This window comes from Pempheris klunzingeri, chromosome 8, assembly GCF_042242105.1.
Source record: "Pempheris klunzingeri isolate RE-2024b chromosome 8, fPemKlu1.hap1, whole genome shotgun sequence".
Taxonomy (NCBI): Eukaryota; Metazoa; Chordata; class Actinopteri; order Acropomatiformes; family Pempheridae; genus Pempheris; species Pempheris klunzingeri.
The window spans coordinates 13,576,111-13,596,827 of record NC_092019.1 but is presented as its reverse complement, the minus strand read 5'-3'; the positions used below and the strand labels follow the sequence as shown (position 1 = coordinate 13,596,827).

General features: G+C 40.2%; 1 protein-coding gene across 1 annotated transcript in view; it reads right to left on the bottom strand.

Moving 5' to 3' along the window:
• Positions 1-20,408, bottom strand: part of nphs1 (NPHS1 adhesion molecule, nephrin) — a 36,914-nt gene extending 16,506 nt beyond the window's left edge. The window contains exons 1-6 of the mRNA XM_070835858.1: positions 20,345-20,408; positions 12,302-12,496; positions 9,097-9,219; positions 3,587-3,709; positions 2,771-2,852; positions 1,510-1,613 (exon numbers count right to left, since the gene is read on the bottom strand). Of these exons, the coding sequence (XP_070691959.1) occupies positions 1,510-1,613; positions 2,771-2,852; positions 3,587-3,709; positions 9,097-9,219; positions 12,302-12,496; positions 20,345-20,408 (691 nt within the window). The remainder of the gene's footprint in view (positions 1-1,509; positions 1,614-2,770; positions 2,853-3,586; positions 3,710-9,096; positions 9,220-12,301; positions 12,497-20,344) is intronic.
• Between the last annotated feature and the right edge of the window lie 309 nt (positions 20,409-20,717).

Genomic DNA, 20,717 nt, shown 5'->3' with positions numbered 1-20,717 from the left:
AGATCTGATGAAAGCATTAAGTATTAAGGGAGCAGTGAGCTGGATCCAGTCCATAAAGCAAAATAACAGATGTTCAAACAGTAATAAGGGAACATGAAATATGAATAAATTACAGCCTCCTTGAATAAAATACATGCAGTAAATAGAGGAGGACGGGCCTTTGTTATTGCTGCAATCAGTTTCAGAGAGCAGGCTGCAGACCCTGGACCCAGTGTGACAAATTGCCACCTTGCTAACAATCTGGCTGGCTGAAAATGGCCACCGTGCTGGCTTTGATGGGCTGGCGTGCTGAGTAAGACTGCAGCGGTGGTCCCAAGTTCTGCAACATTAGCACTTAGCAGAGAGCCCATGTTGTTTAATACAGAGCAGAGGGATAGAGAGGAAGGGGGGAGTGCTCACAGTTATTGGTGATTGTTAAACCAACAGCAGCGGCTTCTAATGTGGAAGAGGATAGGTAGAGACAACATTAAGGTGTCTAGTCAGCCTGTAGATAGCTTGCTGCTTAAGGTGTCAGTAGCCCTGCTCCACTTTAATCAACAACATGATTTAGGCCTGGGAGAAGCAGGTGGGTAGACTCTCAGGCCTAAACAATCAATTACTTCACCTGATCAACAGAGTAGAAAATACTAAACCTACTGTAGTAAACAGTAGCTGTGGTGTCACACTGTTTGTGTATTAAACAACAATGGCTTTCTTTGTTGCCTTGCCACATAAGAGGAAAAAGAAACATGCAATGCAACCAAAGACAGCAAGTGTGTCAACTCACCTTTGTGTGCCGCAGTAACAATTTTATTATATAATGTCACGCGGTTTGTGATAATAACATGAAAGAAAAAGTAACAGAAGATGCCTCCCTTCCTGCCTCAGTGGATTCTAAATTTAATTTGAGCTGATGAGCACAAAAGTTGTTGGGTTAGTTTTCTGGGATTCATCATTATTAAATATGGTGGCCTTAGCCTCCCATATTAGTTATTATAATACTGTTAAAAAATTCAGCACTTGAAGCTTTGCTGATATAATCCATCTCGGTTTGTCTAATAATTGGTTTGTGTGTTTTGGTTAACATTGGGGAAATAAGACTATGGGTGCACATCATTTTAAGAACGATGAATAAAACAGTAAATCTAAACTAAACTAATTCGAGTTTAATTGCAGTGTTGGTGTATGGTTTAACGCTGCTAGTCGCCACTGCGGACAGTATTACATGGTTTTACAGTAAGAAAACAGCATAGACCTCCTGCTTTGGTCGTATCAGTCTCAGTCGGCTTCCAGACCTGGAGGCAGTCACAGTCATGTTGTCTTGAAGTAGGTGTGAGTTTGCCTTCAGGTTGAATGTTTCTCCTTGGACCACTAACACAGACTGAGTGCACAAGGCCGGATACCCTTGGGCCTCTCCAAGGTTGGGTTCTTGTGTGGTTGAGTGTGTTTGTACGTGAGTGTGCTTTTTTTTTTTTTTTTTAAACAGAGGGGGTGTTGACTGTCAGTTTATAGACAAGTTGAGAGACTCACAGTACACGCTCATGGTCATTGTGGTCTCCACAGGCCGGAAAAGGGCGGGGTTCTTGGCATGACATGTCAGCTGCCTCCCGTTGTCAGAGCTCAGTGCAGTGACCCTTTGAGAGGGAACAGAAAGACAGAAGAAATGAGAAGAATGAAAGAGCCATACAATGTACTAAAGCTCAAAACATTACATCGTTGTCAGATCCTTTACTTGACTAAAAGTACCAATATGTTAGGACATCAGTAGTGGTAAAAGTCCTACAGTCAAAATCGTATTTAAATTAAAGTCCAGAAGTATTATCAGTGAAATGTACTTAAAATGTCCACTGTTGTCATTATTATTATTTTCTTGACTTTTTTCTCACTTTTTCTGCTTTTTGTAATTTGAACAGTTATTTAAATCAAACCATGGGAGTTTAGGCGGAAAAGGTCTCTTTGGTGGAACTGTTAAAACTCAGTAACTATAGCTGTCAGATAAATCTGGTGAAGTAAAAAGTCCAATATTTGCCTCTGAAATACAGTGGAGTATAAGTGTTTGGCAAAAAAAGGAAATTCTCATGTGATGTACAAGTGCCTCAAATTGGTACTTAAGCACAGTACTTGAGTAAATGTACTTACAGTGGTTACTTTCCACCTGTGTCTCACCACTTGTAAGAGTCGTGTGTCAATACATTCAAAAATACGCTTTGTGATGTACATTGAAAGATCTGCTCGTCTCTGCAATACAGTGGATTCATTGTGATCCTAGTTTACTCTTTCAGTTTATGTCTTGTATATCAAATTACAGTACAATGTCAAGCGTAACAATCGCACATGGCCCAGTGCTGCGTACGCTCAGTGTGAGTATGTGGAAGAAGCATCAATATTGCTTAAGACCTTGGCTGTTCTGCAATAGAGCTGAACAACGTTGCAGCTCCTCAGCACCAATGTTATCTCAGGATATGACAAGAGGTTATTATCTTTGACACAGAGGAGACAAGCAGGATTAAAGTAATCTATGGCCCTGTTTAATGTATAGGCACCTGGCGAACCAGCGAGGATCGGATGTGTCTCGCTGCCGGAATGTAATTTTGTGCATTTGACAGAGGCTAATTCAATCGCACAGTGCCAAGTAACAGTTCGCTGTGTGCAGAAATTCATTGTACTCACTAAGACAGAAGGAGAAAATAAGAACCGGGTAAAAACAAGGGAAACAAGAAACAAAGACAGACTTGGAGAGATTGAGCAGGTTGGTGAGGGAAATGAGTCTGGCAGGCGGGCGAACACATACGTTACTTCAGCATGCATGTTCAGGAGCTTATCCTTTGAGCCAGACATGGTGAAAGACTCTGCACCTGTCAGCTCGACTCCATCTAAAAGACACAATGGGGGGAAGGCACACAAAAAAGGGAGAATACTCTGTGTAAATTTGTTCATGAGCAAAAGAAACATCAGTGTTATTCTGGTATGGAACAGTAAATACTGGAAAACAATAAATATGTGTATCTCTGTGTATGCACTGTGTCTGTGTGTGGTATAGCCACATTATATACCACTGTCTCAACCTGTCAACCTAAAATAAAATCAATTTAGTGTTAAAAATAACAATATCAACAAAACAAATTTTCATTTTATTGAAGGTGATGAAGAACATTTGAACATTTTGACAAGAAAAAAGGAGAAAATACACAGTGCATCTTTGGCCTACAGCACAACCCTGTAGACAAATTCATACCATGAGAAAACAATAGCACAACTCTCTCCTCTCTATTTCTGCAATATACACTATAATACCTGTGACGGGGGAGCAAAAGCAAAAAACAAACAATGAAAAAAAATTGCAGTTCTTTTTGTAAACAACCAGGAATTAGTGATGGAAATTCTAATGTTCAGGCTATTTTCACACAAAGAGTTTGTTCTTTTCATCTCTGTCAAAGACTGTCTGAAATAAGAACTTTTTTCTCAATTTGTTTTTATTTTTGAATATTCGGGTTAAGACCTATGGAGATCCCAGAATGTACAATATGGGAAAGGGTGTTGCCCTTTGTTCTAACCTGTCAGCCTGACCATCCCTGTCGCATTTAGTGCTGCCGAAAGGGTGACTCACCTTTATAAAGTGTGATTTCAGCCACAGGCTTTGCGTCAGGGGCAATACAGGTGACGGTGTACTTCTTCCCTGCCACCCAAGGTGTTGCCATGTCCATCTCAAAGTAAGGCTTGGAAGGAGGAACTGAATGAGATTAACAACAGCTCAAGTGTCATACCCATCACGTCAGTAAATATTTATCACACTAATTTTGGGTTAGTGGAAGCAGGTGCCGTCACAGATGGATATTCGCTTATGAAATGATATGATAATAGGTACTTGTTACATTTGGGACTGACCGAAGTGTCATGCTGTCAGCTTTTTGAGTGATTTACAACAGCAAGATTTGATGCTCTCTTGAGTTAGAATACAAATTGTGGACAAGAAGAGAATATAGAGATGAAATAGTGATGAAACTGATCCACTGCTAATCTATCATAGCAAACACCAAACACTTCTCTTCTCAGATCACCCCCAAGCTAAATATGTGCTTTCTGGGCTGATCAAAGCAGTCTTCTTTTCTCCACTGTTCTACTCTACAATCCCTTTATCTGACCATAAATAGGAATTCCTGAAAAAAACACAGCTTTTAACACAAGGGACCGAAAATTGTTTGGCAGTAAATTGAGAAATCTGTCACCAACTAATCATCAAAGAGATTTCTGCTGATCTATGAGCCACTCTTTACCAAGACTATCGGCTCAATCATGCACGCACAGCAGAAACCTGATAGTTTATTGTGTCAGCTTTAGTGAGTCTGTAAAATTAGAAACTATGGCTACTGTTAAGGTTGTTTTTCTTTCATCAAAGATCAAGTGCAAAAGGCTGCTTGAGTTCAGAGACAGAATGGGGAGTTGGAAAATACAGGGTGGATACATGTGCGTGTGAGAGACATGAAAGACTCTGGCAGAGAAGAAAAAAGATATGGCACGAATGAGAAGTGAGAGTAAGTCTGGCTGCAGTGGAGAGCAGGAGCAGGAAGATGGCTGCTGCTGAATTCTGAGATAAATCTGCTGCTAATGTGTGGGTAAACAGCTGGACCACAAGCAACCAAACCAGCCAGCCATTCAGCTCCTCTCCATCTTTTTGGCACATACAATCAATCCCTGGCCACTAGGAGGAGCTGTTGCTGTGTGCAGAGTCACCCATTGGCTCTAGTCTGCTATTGAGACAGATGAGATGTGGCTGCAGCCTCAAACTGATTTAAAAGAAGCAATTGAATCTGTGTGGACTGTGATGGGTTACCCAGAGCACTGCAGAGGCGCGTGCTGCAATAATGAGATGCATTTGTTTGTTTTTCCCCCCCTCTTCCCTGAGAAGATGACTGGGCCATGCATCTATTGACAGCTCCTGCACTCTCAATCTACTCAGGCCCGCATGATTCACATAGGCGCACCACTTGTTGTGCTCAAGGAGCGCCTGGCAGCCTAACAAATCTTAAAATAAGAATAATGATATGTTCGAAAATGAGGCAGGCAGGTATCTAATTTTTTCCTCGCTCGCTCATCCTGGCTCATTCCTCTTATCTCTCATTCACTCCATCATCCCTCTCTAGCAGCACGAGCCCACCCCCCTTCTCCCCACACTATCCTCTTGACCACTGCAGTTAAACTGCAGAAGTGTGGGGGAAGGTGTGTTCCAGCTTGGACTAGGAATTACAGCCCACCATCCATCACATCTGCAAACCATGTGACACAATCAGCCCAGTCAGGATGAACTTAGACGCGCACACATTTGTACAAATGGGATAGCGCATGTGGACAACAACAAAACACACATTCTATTCAATTTACTAGACATGCACTCAGAGCAAAGAACAGACAGCAAACAAGATGTTCTCTTAATTAACTCTTTCTGCCCCTTCTTTGTCTACTTGCCTGTTGGCTTTTTCCTTTTTGTCTCCCTATCTCTCTGTGTTTCTCTCTGCTTTCTATCCCTATCTCTCTTATTAAGGTACATATATGAACACAAATATAGACAGACATGCAAAGACTTGCTCCTGCCGTTCAGACGAGAAACAGTGAGCCGCAAAATTCGATTCATTAGACAAATACAGACGGATGGATGGATAAGGCAGATAAGAAGCAGATTAGCAGACACACATCAATATGCATAAGCAGCTCTTTCCACCTATCTTTCTCTCTCATTCACATACAGACGCACACCCTCTCTTTTCTCCTTTGCACACAAACACCCAAAGATAAACTCAAGTCTACGGTGCATGCAGATTTGCACGCGCAAACACACTAAGTGTGTGAGTGAATGTGTAGACAAGCTACATTCATCTCCCTTTGCTCTAAAAACAGGCGCCAGTGTGTGCACAGTCTAACATGTGATACCGGGCTGATTCTACGGCACATATTGGAGAGGGCCCAGAGGATAAAACAGTCTCTAAAAAGTATATTATGCTAAATTAAGAAAATAATGGAGAGCAGAGGATCAGACTCAACTCATTGGTTTTATCTGTGGAAGACAAAACTTGGCTAAAACCACACACCTATGCACGTGTACATGCACAAGGATATTTTTTTTTTTTACTCAAATGTGCATAAAAACACACACATTCACTTATTCACACACACATTGTTGGTCTCAGGTGTGTGATCTCTGGCAATAAAAGCCTCTGAAATAGTACTCTTTTTTCAGCTTTTCCTTCCTCTCCATCTCCCCCTTCACGTCTGTGTCTCCTCTGTTCTAGTGGGGAAATGGAGCAGCACCCCCATCGCCCCCCACCCACCGCCGCTCCAGTCCTTCCTGACCCACTGCTACTGTCTGTCTCAGTTTTGTTTTTGTCCATTACATAAAAATGAAATTCCTATTTGTCTGCATCCATGACCATTACCACTAAATATTTCACAACTATGCAAGGCCTGAACAAACTCAGTGCTAAATCTTCTTTATAGGTAGGATGAATAAAAAGGTTAAGCAAAGAAAAGACAAAGCACAGAATATTTCAGTTTTCCCTATAATGTCTCATTTTACAATTTAGCAGAGTCTCCTTTGCTAGTTGTAAAGATCCTGACACTGTAACATCATTCTGGCACTGTAATATGCACACCGTCACACCAGTGTGTAACACATCGTCCTCTGATGGGGTTATATCTTGGGCAACTGTCAGAACTTTTCGTGAACGAAGATGAATAAAGTCACCATGCTCTACGTTGCTTGTGCCCCCATTTATAAGTTGTTCCATTATTCATAACAGGGAATCATAAAATGAAGGCTCATTATATACTCTTCAAGTGCTAAACTCATTAGCTACTGCAAAACCTCACCATAGCCTTGGTTCCTAAAATGTCCTCTAACCTCCAACCAACACTGATAATAAGCTTACACACATGGGCACACTCATACACACATAAAGACACACATATATCTCTGTAAGACCCAACTATGGCAACTGAATGAGTAACACAGTCTAAAACCAGAACACATCAAATAACTGTTTTGAACATTTGCAGGAGGCATCTGTACAGGCATGCAATGCGGTGAGGGAGAGAGTTGTTCATTAATAGGATTAAATGCTAAGGCTAATGGTATAAACCGAGACACAGGATGTGTCAGGTATGTGACGGGCACAGTGCGGGGTAAGTTTTAGCAGAGGAGGGGGTTTCAGCGGAGGGGGTAGAGGTTGTTATTGTCGTGGATTACTCACTGCCACTTGATCTGCCTATTGCAGTAATCCCCTATCTAAGCTCCACAGGAAGGTAAAAACACACAGGAGTTATGTTGCACCAATGGAAATGTCTTGAAAACATCTCTTTGTAAGCCCATGGATGGGATTTATTGACATTTTTGCCTCCATCCACGCCATTCACTGCCTCTGGTGATCCATCTTGAATTAGCCAGTAATGATAGCACTCTCGTTGACCAGAGAATCCAATTATTTGACCAGCAATCTCTGTTTTGTTTTCACATTCCTCCCATCTCCCCCACTGTATCTCCTCATAAAGAGTTTATAGTGTTTTGATTTGATGCAGGGCTTGATGGGATATGGCCATGGTTGACTGGCCAGGGGTGTGGGGCCTTGGGAGCTGTAGTTCAGTGATGGAGAAGTCCGTGGGGGACTCATCAGAGACAGTGCTCTTCAAAAGGATGCACAGTTTCCAGTCCCAGTCCAGCACTAACAGGAGATTGAATTCATCAGCTCATTATAAAGCCCCAGATTAGTCACGTATTTTGAATCAGTTGAGTTGGTGGCGTGGAACAAATGACCCTTTAGGACCAAGGCTGCAGAGTGCTTTTTAAGTGTGTGTCGCTTCACTCTTTGCAACAGTACAGCTGCAACTGTCCATCTTAAACAGTCAACAGCTGGAAAGTGTTCCCGAGACACTGAACAAAAACACCAGCTGAGATCTGTGGAGAGGACTCAGATCAGAGCAATGTCAGCAACACAGGGCAGCAATAGGTTTCAGTCATGGTAAATACGACTACCAGCAATCCCTGATGCAACATGGACATAATTCCCACACATTTTGACCTTTTCTACAAAACTGAAAGCAATTGTGTTGACTTTGTGAATGTGGGCTCACATGCAATAGGCATGTCAGAGGTAATAAATGTGGGAGTTAAGCCTGCTGTGGCTGCAGGTGTAGGCTTGCTATGGGACATGAGACTGCTGCAGTGTAGAAGAGAACATAGCCATTCAAAGGAGAGACGTCTGCGGTCTATGTCTCTTCCTACCCCACACCACCCGCCATCCCTCCCACCAACCCATTGATGTCAGAAAAACCTGCTTTCTTCCCAGAGGAGAGTGAGGCTGCTAGAATCGCCACAGCAACCCCCCTCTCCATGGTCACCAAAGAGAAAGCCTGAAAGCGAGGGAGAGAGGGAGAAATTGTGCAACGGAGAGAATGGGGAGGGGGATGTAAGTAAATGAACTGTGCCTGGAGAAGAAAGGTTCTTTTAGAGTCCTTTCCTTGCCACATATGGCCTTGCTCCCACAAGCAAGAGGGAAAGGGAGAGAGAGATACCGGTTGTTATAGACTGACAACAGGTGGTCTAATGTAGTCGCACAATTACATCTATTCCAGCCCATGTCTGAGAAGGAACTTTTCAATCACTTGTGTTATAATTTATTCCTGTGCAAGGGAGAGACACAGATCTCCCTGAGGCTGCCAGGGAATCCAGGCTCTACTAATACTTTATATTGTGCAGCTGCTGGTTAAAGCCATAGACCTACTGGAACATGTAAGGACGGCATAGTGCTTTAGAAAAGTTGTGACTTTCTTCATGGTTCATACAAGCTTCAAATATGATTTGGGCTTGAAGGAAACCGCTGGGTTCTACTGTACCAAGGACATTTTAAATTTAGTTGCTAAATTCAAGTGTGCAATGCTTCAAATGCAACTGCCTTATTTTAAACAAATTGAAGCTTTTTATCAATAGAACTTAACATTTAACATCTCTCTACATGGTGAAAACTGATCAAGAGTTTTTGTACTGAGGATGCGCACGGCACCTTATCACATACATCATTTTATTACTCTGACCCCTACAACCTCTCTCACACACTCTGTGGTTTTACTCACTTAGCATGTTGACCCAGGCTATCCTGGAAATGATTGCTTGACTGCTCTCAGACCGGCCCACTTGACATTCATAGGAGGCTTCGTCTTCCAGTTGGGCCTTTTCAATCTGAAGATGATACTGTCCTGGAATTGAGAGTGAGAGATTAATTACATTTGTGACGCATTACATTGTGATAGGGATGTGTTCAGTAAAAACATGTCAATAATTACAAAGAGAGGAGGTTTCATTTAGTTTTCCATTCCATTCCACTGAATATAACACTCTCTGTTCAGAGTTGTTGCATGTATATCAATAAGTACCTCCAGCAGGCCTTATTTGTTCCGTGTTGATATCAGAGTTTCTGAATTATATGCAATTTTCAACTTGGGAAAAGTGAAAATTAACAATAAAAGCAATTTGTACAATGACAGTCTGGCATTTTCAATAATACGGTAATATACTCTACCGCTGACATTTGGGTGTTTGATTAGATTATAAATAGACTATTTTGTATTTCTGTAAAATGAAAACATCTCACTTGCTGAGAACCTCCTGCTGACATGCAAGTAGTTGTCTATACTCATAGCAGAGACATTTTGTTTCAGAATGAATTTTCAGTATGGTAAATGAAATCCAATCCCAGATTCACAACGCAGACTGAATAAACTGTCTATTAATTGATGCCAGGCAGAGTCCTTCTCTCTGCGTCTCTCTTCTGATAGTCTGGCATGCCAACAGGGCTTGATTTGTTTGATGCATTGCCATAACCTGTGGGGATTAGATGATGTTCAGTGTTGGTTTTCCAGCTCCTGATTCTCTGGCTCACAGCCTACTAACATGTGCAAAATAGTATTTTGGTCTGACAACCACCGAGGCCTAAAAATGCATGTGTCAAGTAAGCTGGCAAGATAATTAACTCCAACCACAAGCAATTTTCACATCTAAGTTATCATTGAGTGCAGAGAGAGAGAGAGAGAGACATTGAAGTTATTAATCATATTCCTCTTTCCTGAAGTTACTCACAAATAGTGCAATCAAGTTGCAGAGAGAGTGTATTTATGGCAGATGGCTACAACCTGATTTTTTTATTTGTCCATTACTCTGTATTTATTTCAGCATGAGCTGTCAAAAGTTTGGGATGCACTATATCTATTGTATCTGCAGCAGAGTATGTTTTCCCCTCTCCTAATCTGCATTTGTGTGTTGGTCCTAAAGTTGGAAACACATATTGTTACATAACTGGGAAGGGTCAGTCCCAAGAGAAAGGGAAAGGGAAGGAGAAAACTAACTGTTGTTGGTGTCCAGACAAACTTTTTGAATCATTCAGTCAGCCGAGCACAAGCAATATAGTTCTTCACGTTTGCATTTCTTTTTTGTAATTTGAAAATCAGGCTAAATAATCCAGTGCAAAATATGGACTACAAACAAACCTAATTATTTCTGGAGTAGGAGTAAAAGTACTCACACAATGTGACAGGTGTGAACCAGGTCTTTATCAAATCCTTTTCTGGCTCTGTTCAGTGTTACATAGTCCAGACCTCCAAGATTCATTAAACTCGACAACAACCTCTTTTTGCAACACTTGTGAACTTGCATGTGGACATGAGTGTTCATTCATAATCAGATTTTTCCTGATTGATTGGCTGCATGCCCTGTACTACAATTGAATTATACCTTTTGCATCATTCATTGAAAATGAATTAAGAAAAACTTACCTCATTCTTTAGTGCCTTGAACAAGCTATTTCATCTGTACTTTTGTGTGTTTGTCTTTACAATGCATATTGTTGCGCACAAATGCATGAAATCCTAAATGTAGGCCCACATCCATGCACATTTACATTATTGCTTCAGCTTAGGGAAACTAAGGCTGCTATGTTTACTGTAAGTATATGTTGAAATCAACACTGGCCTCTCCTGTGTGTGCGAATGTGTGATTTCAGGCTTTTTTAAGCATCAATAAACATCACTGATGGTGTCAATCAGTGAAAACTGGTGGTGTATCAAGTGCAGTCAAGTGTCATCATAAATGATTTTGCTCTCTCTGTGCAGTGTAAAGTGATTGCATACATCGGTCTGCAGTTTCTTTTCCTGATAAAGTGTACCTGCACTGATGGGTTTTTTATTCATAAGAGTACGTTTGAATGTTTGACAAATTGTGTGTGTTTGTTTTCCTTATGTTCATTTGTATGTATTCATATTTTGTTGTTGTTGTAGTCTTCTTCTGACCCTGTACCTGCTGTGATAGGCCAATCAGCTGACAAAAAATATTTTATATTTTGTACATTTGTTTCCATGTAATCTCTAAGCATTTAGCAGCAAGGACACTGTGTGTATAGACATCTATGCATCTCTCTGTGTTTTGTGTCGCTGGCGGTCTCCCACACCATACAACAGTGAAGTTCGGCTTGCCTGGTTGCGGGCTGATCAGGAACAGATGCTCTTCTCTTACTAGGGATTGCCTTCTAATTGGCTATTACTTTTTATAGACTGTGGTGCAGATTCTGCAACACACTTTATTCCCTGCCACATTTCACTGATTTGCTGACACTCTGTTAGCGTAATTTTTTTTTGTTGTCTTTACATGTGAATGACAGTGAGTGGGATATGTGAGAGGCTGTTGACAATCACATCACCTCCTCTGTCCCAGATGCTCCCTGTATAGAGAGCGTGTGTGCCATAAGGTTCTCCTAATGACTGTGTTGCTTTATTACAACACTTTGAAACCATAGCAACAACATCATCTCATTTACTTTTAGAATCGCCAACATCAAGCTGTACTGTTGGATGCCTCCTGAGCTGACAGGAGTACTCCATAATTAAAACCATGTGACCTATATGTCACAAGACGATAAATAAATAGAAAGGATCAATCTAACACATATAGAATGTTTTTGTGTTACTTTCTCTGGTACATAATACTTTCATTAACCCTTTCCACACCTGACATCATGTTGTAGCCCACGCTGTAGCTTATCTTTACCTTGACCATTATTATTTTATCTTATTCCGCTCAAGTGCATGTTATGAGTTGATCATTTCTATGAGATTTTTCATTCTTTGCCAAACCAACACAACTGCAGGCGTCATTCGAGGAAATGTATGCTGACAAATTCTGGTGTCTTTTTAGTAATGCTTTTGTCAAACAAGTTAATTCATTTAAGTTGGATAGGTCCATCAAAGCCCAATGGGCCACAGACCTTATTCTGTGAGTATCCCTGTTTACCTCTCTTGGGGTTTCCAATCATGCTGTAGCGTGGAAAGCCTGGCAGGCTTCTCTGAGGTCCCAGGAGGAGGCCATCTTTCACCCACTGCACAGTCCCTGAGGCCCGCAGCACCTCACACCTCAGCACAGCTGCGGCTCCCATCCGCACAGTGAGGTTCCTGGGCTCAGACCTGAAGGCCTGCTGCGCCTGCGTGCCTGGAGACATAAAAAGAGAGGGAGGAAAGAAGTTGGGGTGGAATGGTAGAGCAGGAAAGGGATGTGATGGGATTTAATCTAAAGAGGTGAAGAAGAACAACGGGTGAGCATGTGCAAAGAGTGTTATGGAGGAAATAAAAGGAGTAGAGGGACCATGACATAAACATACACCGCAGGGATGCAGTGTTGTGGTCTTTTGTCTGAGAAGGCACCCCATTGTGTCTGGCCACATTATTCATTCTAGCATATGTTTTATTGATGGGAAACTGCAGTGGTACGGCCCTGAAAATGAGTCAATAAAGTAATTACTGCGAATTAAATCCCCCTCGGCCATGCAGATAGGGTACTGGGAGGAAAAAAAAGCACGGGGTATCAGAGACCTCGTTCACCTGCGGTTTTTCTTCAATGTCGATGTCCCACCAGCTAATTCCTCCTGGGAAGAGTAATGATTATCACTTTAATCCCCCTTGTTTGTCATAGGTGGGGTTGGCCATCCTTCAACCAGGCTCTTAGGTGACATTCTGTGGTGCAGTGCACTTGAGTCAGGAAGGTAACCTTAAAGCAGACCACCCGTGAGCCAGTAACGCTGGGGCTAGGATTATATCATTATTATACATAGGGGTTTATGAATAAATTCAGTTCAAGGAGCCAAGCCTAACTGCATACTCCAATTAATGCCTAATATCTAAGCGTGAATCTTGTTTAAACAATGCCCCACAGAGAAGCCAGCCTGATTCCGCTAGGCTGTTTGAATCTTGACCTTCATTGAAGCAATGACCAAGTTGTTTGTGAAGTGCATGCTCTGTTGCGTCTGACAACATGAGTGAGAGGCAGAGCTCTCAGATCAAGGCTGAACCAGTCACCTCACGTCAAATATGAAGGGCAAGATTGGCCATTACAGAGGATGCATACAAACAACCAAACACAGTAGTACATTTGCATACAGTTTACATAAATGAATACTCAACTGAGTGGCTGCTGAAATAACTAGTCTAAACTGTATTATTGTAAGATATAGAAATACTAAATACCACATCAAAATGTAGTGATAACACTAAGTATGTAAGTTTTTAATGTATAAATAACACAATCTTCTCATTGCATGATGCATTCAGGAGTTTTGCCACTCAAGTTTTAGCCAACTTATGATGATGTTAGCAAGCTTTAGATATGATAAACTCCTTTTTACTCTACAGAATAGAGAAGCTTTGCCATTATAGCGCCTCTTATCTAGAAAACTCCCCTATCTACTGGTATGTGTTTACAGACCAGTCTTGCCCAGTTTAATATGGCAGTGAATTGAGCTACATAAGCTCCAATCCAGAGGCCAATGCAGCTTCTTTTGGTGCCTTTAAATGGGGTCATGCTTGCTGTGGTCACCACCTAGGGGTGTCAGGAAGTGCCAGTGTTGAAGATAACCATGATTTTAAGAAAAAACAAACAAATATTGATGTCATGTTAACAACACATATGTGATAATTTTGTGCAAATAATCTAGTGCATATCAAATCCTTATCATTTCATTTCGTTTTTTCTCCCTCCCCTAAAGCCACACACACACACACACACACACACACGCACACACACACTTGACATAGTGACACAGTAAATTGTTAGCTAGCTAGTTAGCCTTAAAAAGCTACTTAGCTAGCTAGCTACCACCACCTGTGTGTGACCATTAACTTTACTGCCCTGCAAAAGAAATGATGGACGACAGCGAGACACTCTACCTTAAGCTAAAAAAAAAGTTAGCATGCCAGTTTGGAAGTTTTTGGACTCCGTAAAAATACCGTGTTCGTTTGTCGACACCCCAGTTTGCTGGAAACACCGACAGATATCACCAACCGGTGGACGCCTCCATCGTCCTGAAGACCTCAACACGGTGAAGCTACGTGAAGATTGCGCTGATACAGGTAACTTTTTATAGCGTTGTGCGTGACTGTAAGGTTTTATCATGGTCAATGAAAACGTTGTTATTTATTAACAGTAAATATGAGGAATCTTAGTTCTTGGAAACGGGAGATACTTCAGCTCATCCCTTTTGCTGGGAGCTAATGTTATGCTAGCAAGAGTCAAAGCCAATAACACTGCTCAAGAATGATAACTAGTAAATATAGTAAATATAATTTGACAGTGTTTACGACAAAACTAGCTAGCTAACCAGCCATGCCCCTGTCCCCAAATTAAATCAAGATTTTCCTGAACACAGCCAGTTGAATGTGGGATGATGCTTAAATGCCAAGTTGATTTTCCACTGGACAGTTTTTTAAGACAGCCATTAGGAGCTCACAGTCACAATGTGTGAACTATTGGCAATCAGTAAGTGATGATGTGGTACAAAGTCTCAGTGAGTTTCCTGCAGCTTGTGTGCTACAGTCTCCAGCCTGTGTTGTTCAGAGAATAATGACCCGAAGGTGGACACCCACACTGTTGGAAACATGGTAATGGACACCCATCAGCCAATCAGAATCAAGTATTCACCCAGACCAGGGTATAAATCACAGAGTATCAGAGTGGTGAGTTGCAAGCCCGTGGTCTCACACACAACCTCTCTGTCCCTTTGCTCCCCACAGTTGATTTTGCTTCAGTTGATATTGTATTGATGGCAGATGTTTGGCCTTGAGGATCAGTTCATCTCGCTGCCTTTTCACTATCCACTGCTCTTTTTTTACATTTTTGTACAGTTATGATGACAGACTCTCTTTCCCTTCCTACATTTGTATTTTGAGTGCATTTTATTTGCCAAAAAACAGACAAATTGCACATTAAAGAAAGCTAAGTTGATTTTGACTTATAGCTGCGATATTATTTCAAATTTTGCATTGATATTGCAATAATATCACATTTGTTTGGCGATGATAATCATGTGATGAAAATCTGATGTCGTTACAGCCTTAGTTTATATATTATAATTTTAGTTATAGTAGTTTTTCTCAGTAATTATTTGTCTGAGGAGAACATTGATATCACCAACGGCCTCACATTTCCAGCATGAGCGTTATGTTACGCGCTTGTTAGCCTCTGTGTCCTCTAGACAGCGACAGTAAAGGCTTTCAACTATAAGTAATGGCGGCAAACTGGAAAAGCCGTGCGTTACAACACTTATATTGTTATAATTATACATATAACCATTGGTTTATCCTTGGCCATCCTTGGTTCATCTTCCACATCAGCATTGCCTAGCAACGGTGTTCTCAAGATGTAACCACTTGAACGGCAAGCACATCATATACGTGGCTTCCTAATGTCCTAACCACGAGCTCACAAGCTCCATTTGGAGGCAGCGTATACAGTATTTGTCTACAAGCACAACACCAAGATGCTGGAACAGCAACGCCTAATAGGAACACAGCCATCATTAATTAATGTTATTAATTACACCTGTGCTTCCCTGCTATGACCTGTCAAAATCTTTGCTGTGAGGTATTGATTTCCATTCCTCGTTCAAGACTGGATGTCTACAATTATATATGTATGCAATTTGCTTTTCAAAACTTACTTCTTTATCAATTTTTAACTTTTTAGGTACAGCATGCACGTCACATACCAGTATTTTCTACAGGTGTCTGCTGATGCAAATGTTTGTTTATAGCTAAATCTTCCTCTCCTGTCAAAGGGTGGCAGTATATTTGATTAAGATCATGCTGCCAGGACTTAAGGTTAGGTTTAGTGAGATCAATGAACTGGAAGTCATTGTGGTAATCACCATGGAAACCGATGAGACATATACTATGCACATAAGAAGTGAAAATACGTTGGCGCTCTGTATAAACTCTGTATAAATTACTCAGTGCCAGAGGTGAAAACAGGAGTGTATAAAAACTGCCAAGGATAACATGCACAACACCATACCACTCACATTGGACAATTTAACCTTGGGGTAAATCATGCCAAACAACAACCCTGGTTGAAAAGTCACTTTGGGCTAACCCTATTGGCTATACAGTTTAGGCAGTATTCGGATTAAGCTATTTGCATAAAGCACTAATACCCTAAGACTGAGTTTCCCTGTTACCATGAATAAATCGGTTAACAAAATGTTCTTTTCTACCTGCGGTCCTGTTCATTGGGAGAGAAAAAGGGGGAAAAAGAGAGAAAAAGATGCAGCTGCTGGTTTCCTATTTGACTACGCAATAACAATAAAGGAAAGTAACAATGATGATGTGCATAGTTCGTCCTGTTCAGTCCTTGACTTGCTAGCTGATGTGTGATTTACCTAAATGCTGAAAAAAACAAATGTAACACAAGAAAAGTATAAATGCCACAATAAGCCAAGTTATAGAGCAGTAAACCTGGTATCTTAAACAAGATGTTCATAGTATAGGATTTAGAGCAAAGAATGTGATTTACCAGGTTAGTTTAACGGATTTACATTGAAATACGGCAAATTCAACAGTAATGTACTGTTCTTCAAAACTACAGTCAAATACTAAACATTTTTATGCTCTTTGGCACCAGAAAAACAACATTGCTAAGATTTGATGGCATTATGCAGTATTTTCATTTGCCAAGAAGTAATGGAGGGACAGAAGCCACATTCAACCATCATATTGTCATTGTTCATGCTCTCTGGAGGCAAACAAAAAGGTCAGTAATATCATGGTGAGAAAATGAATTTTGCTTACAGTAAATTGGTTTAATCCTCAAGCATCTGGCACACACAAAAGACCTGAGAAGATGAAATATTTTAAACCCTTTTCTACGTCTGCTTTCTGTTGCTTAAATTTAGTATGCTAAAGCTAATGTTATAACTGCCTACTAATAGTAAACATTAAATGTTTTGCTACATTAGTTGATGGCATTTTTTCTCTTCTTTGGTAGTTGTTAGAAGAATTAAAGTCACCTCTTGTGTTGTATCTTTTTTCACCTTTGCATGTGAGTAAGGAGCCTTTTCAGTCAGTGACTGTGGACCTACTGAAAGCTAAAGTTTACAATACTTGATACTAGTATCTAAAACATAGGTAGTCAGTCACATTTCACTGTGATTCGCTGTAAGCTTAAACTGCAACAACAGTGGGAGCCAATGCTGAACTGTATTTAAACTGATAAAATGGGGGATCTTTCGAACAATGGTTGATTAAAGGACGTTTATCTAGATACAGCTTTGCTTATCACTGTTTTTCTGTAATCTACCCATAGGGGACTGTCTTCTACTTTTTTCTAAATTCACTGGCAGCCATTCACATTGTGACAAGTAAATGTGCCGTTCCAAATGACAGTTATGTTTCACTTTAAAAAGGTATATTGCACTAAAATATAATTTGGATTCCAAGGAGGTATGCTTAGAACTGAAATTTCATGCAAATACGACTCCTCTCACAACTAGTTAAGTCATGTTACATATCACTCAGATGCCAAGTATTTCTCATCGCCTTTCTTGATCTTGGGCTTGTTTTTAGGTGCTTTATTTTGATAAATTGTCGAGAGGAGAACGAAGGTCAGCCAGTGAAATGAAGTGTCTAAGAAGACAGGCAAACTGATCCTAAAGAAGAGAATGTTTTGCACAACTTGAGGTTAGTTAGGCGTCCCTTATTGTTTCAGATATTTCTTTATCTTCCTTTCACATTTCTCTTTTTTCTCTCAGTGAGCTGTGAGCCTGGACACCTGGATACCAATTCTGTCCATTAGAATAGAGGAAATGTGAAGGCTTTATGAGCCATGTTATTCAGCTCTCTGTTTAATAGTGTTTTATTTTCGTCAAATGAAAAAATAATAGAGTCTTGCAAAGCTCTTACTTTATGTACTTCCTATACCCAGCTGCTGTCATTAACACGTTTACATTGACATGCACATTGTTTGATACGTACTTCTACACATACTTTTAACAAGTTAAGTGACAATTTGTGATACAATGATGACTTTTAATAAATGTTCACATAAAGCAGTTAGTTTAGATCTTGGTAGTGGACCACAGATATTAAGAAATACGATATTTACATCATGTGTCTGCAATTAAGAATAGTTTTTACAAATATTAATACGAAAGAAAATAAGTAGTGCACTGTAATGCATGTAGTTAGAAACCCATAATGTAGATTACTATAGCAACATTAGAGATACTTTATTATTACATGCAGGTCTACCTGCAGGATTACACTGTAAAATTTACACTGTAAATCTCACATTATGCTGTAGAACACTGTAAAAATTGTGACGTCATATACTGCTGAAGTAAATTGCGGCAGTGACATCGTGAAATAATGGTAGGATGCTGGTGTCTAAAGCTGCCAGTAGTTGACTGTAAATTTAACAGAGAAATTTGTTACAGTGATTTAGTAGCTATTATATTATAGAGAAAATTCAGTTAAGTAAAGGCTCCCACTGCTCGGCAGGAGCCTTTTCAGTCAGTGACTGTGGACCTACTGAAAGCTAAAGTTTACAATACTTGATACTAGTATCTAAAACATAGGTAGTCAGTCACATTTCACTGTGATTTGCTGTAAGCTTAAACTGCAACAACAGTGGGAGCCAATGCTGAACTGTATTTAAACTGATAAAATGGGGGATCTTTCGAACAATGGTTGATTAAAGGACGTTTATCTCGATACAGCTTTGCTTATCACTGTTTTTCTGTAATCTACCCATAGGGGACTGTCTTCTACTTTTTTCTAAATTCACTGGCAGCCATTCACATTGTGACAAGTAAATGTGCCGTTCCAAATGACAGTTATGTTTCACTTTAAAAAGGTATATTGCACTAAAATATAATTTGGATTCCAAGGAGGTATGCTTAGAACTGAAATTTCATGCAAATACGACTCCTCTCACAACTAGTTAAGTCATGTTACATATCACTCAGATGCCAAGTATTTCTCATCGCCTTTCTTGATCTTGGGCTTGTTTTTAGGCGTTTTATTTTGATAAATCGTCGAGAGGAGAATGAAGGTCAGCCAGTGAAATGAAGTGTCTAAGAAGACAGGCAAACTGATCCTAAAGAAGAGAATGTTTTGCACAACTTGAGGTTAGTTAGGCGTCCCTTATTGTTTCAGATATTTCTTTATCTTCCTTTCACATTTCTCTTTTTTCTCTCAGTGAGCTGTGAGCCTGGACACCTGGATACCAATTCTGTCCATTAGAATAGAGGAAATGTGAAGGCTTTATGAGCCATGTTATTCAGCTCTCTGTTTAATAGTGTTTTATTTTCGTCAAATGAGAAAATAGTAGAGTCTTGCAAAGCTCTTACTATATGTACTTCCTATACCCAGCTGCTGTCATTAACACGTTTACATTGACATGCACATTGTTTGATACATACTTTTAACAAGTTAAGTGACAATTTGTGATACAATGATGACTTTTAATAAATGTTCACATAAAGCAGTTAGTTTAGATCTTGGTAGTGGACCACAGATATTAAGAAATATGATATTTACATCATGTGTCCGCAATTTAGAATAGTTTTTACAAATATTAATACGAAAGAAAATAAGTAGTGCACTGTAATGCATGTAGTTAGAAACCCATAATGTAGATTACTATAGCAACATTAGAGATACTTTATTATTACATGCAGGTCTACCTGCAGGATTACACTGTAAAATTTACACTGTAAATCTCACATTATGCTGTAGAACACTGTAAAAATTGTGACGTCATATACTGCTGAAGTAAATTGCGGCAGTGACATCGTGAAATAATGGTAGGATGCTGGTGTCTAAAGCTGCCAGTAGTTGACTGTAAATTTAACAGAGAAATTTGTTACAGTGATTTAGTAGCTATTATATTATAGAGAAAATTCAATTAAGTAAAGGCTCCCACTGCTTGGCTGGGTGGCCTCAACACGGATGGGACTTGAAAAGGCCATAGTTACTGTAATGATAGGTCCATGGTGACATTTGATTCTCTTACCCCAGATGAGACACAGAAAGGGTAGAGCTGAAGGAGACACAATCCATGCTGACAAGAAGTCCATTTCTCCACTGACACCTGACCTTCCACAGTCCTGGAACGACCATGAAAAAAAACCAACATGAAATATATACAATTGTTGACTCCAGGCTGCCTACAAGATGGATATAGTGTAGGCATATACTTTTAAGAGGCATTTGTATTGGAAGCTATTAGATTAGAATTAGTCCATTCATGTGAGCTGGGTTTTTAAGGTTGGACTCTCTGACAACGTACCGTAACTTGCATTTGTCATGCTAATTTCTATTTACTTTATCATCCGACTCCCAAATCTCACAAGCTTCTGACGTGCACCCGACTACAGCACTGCCAT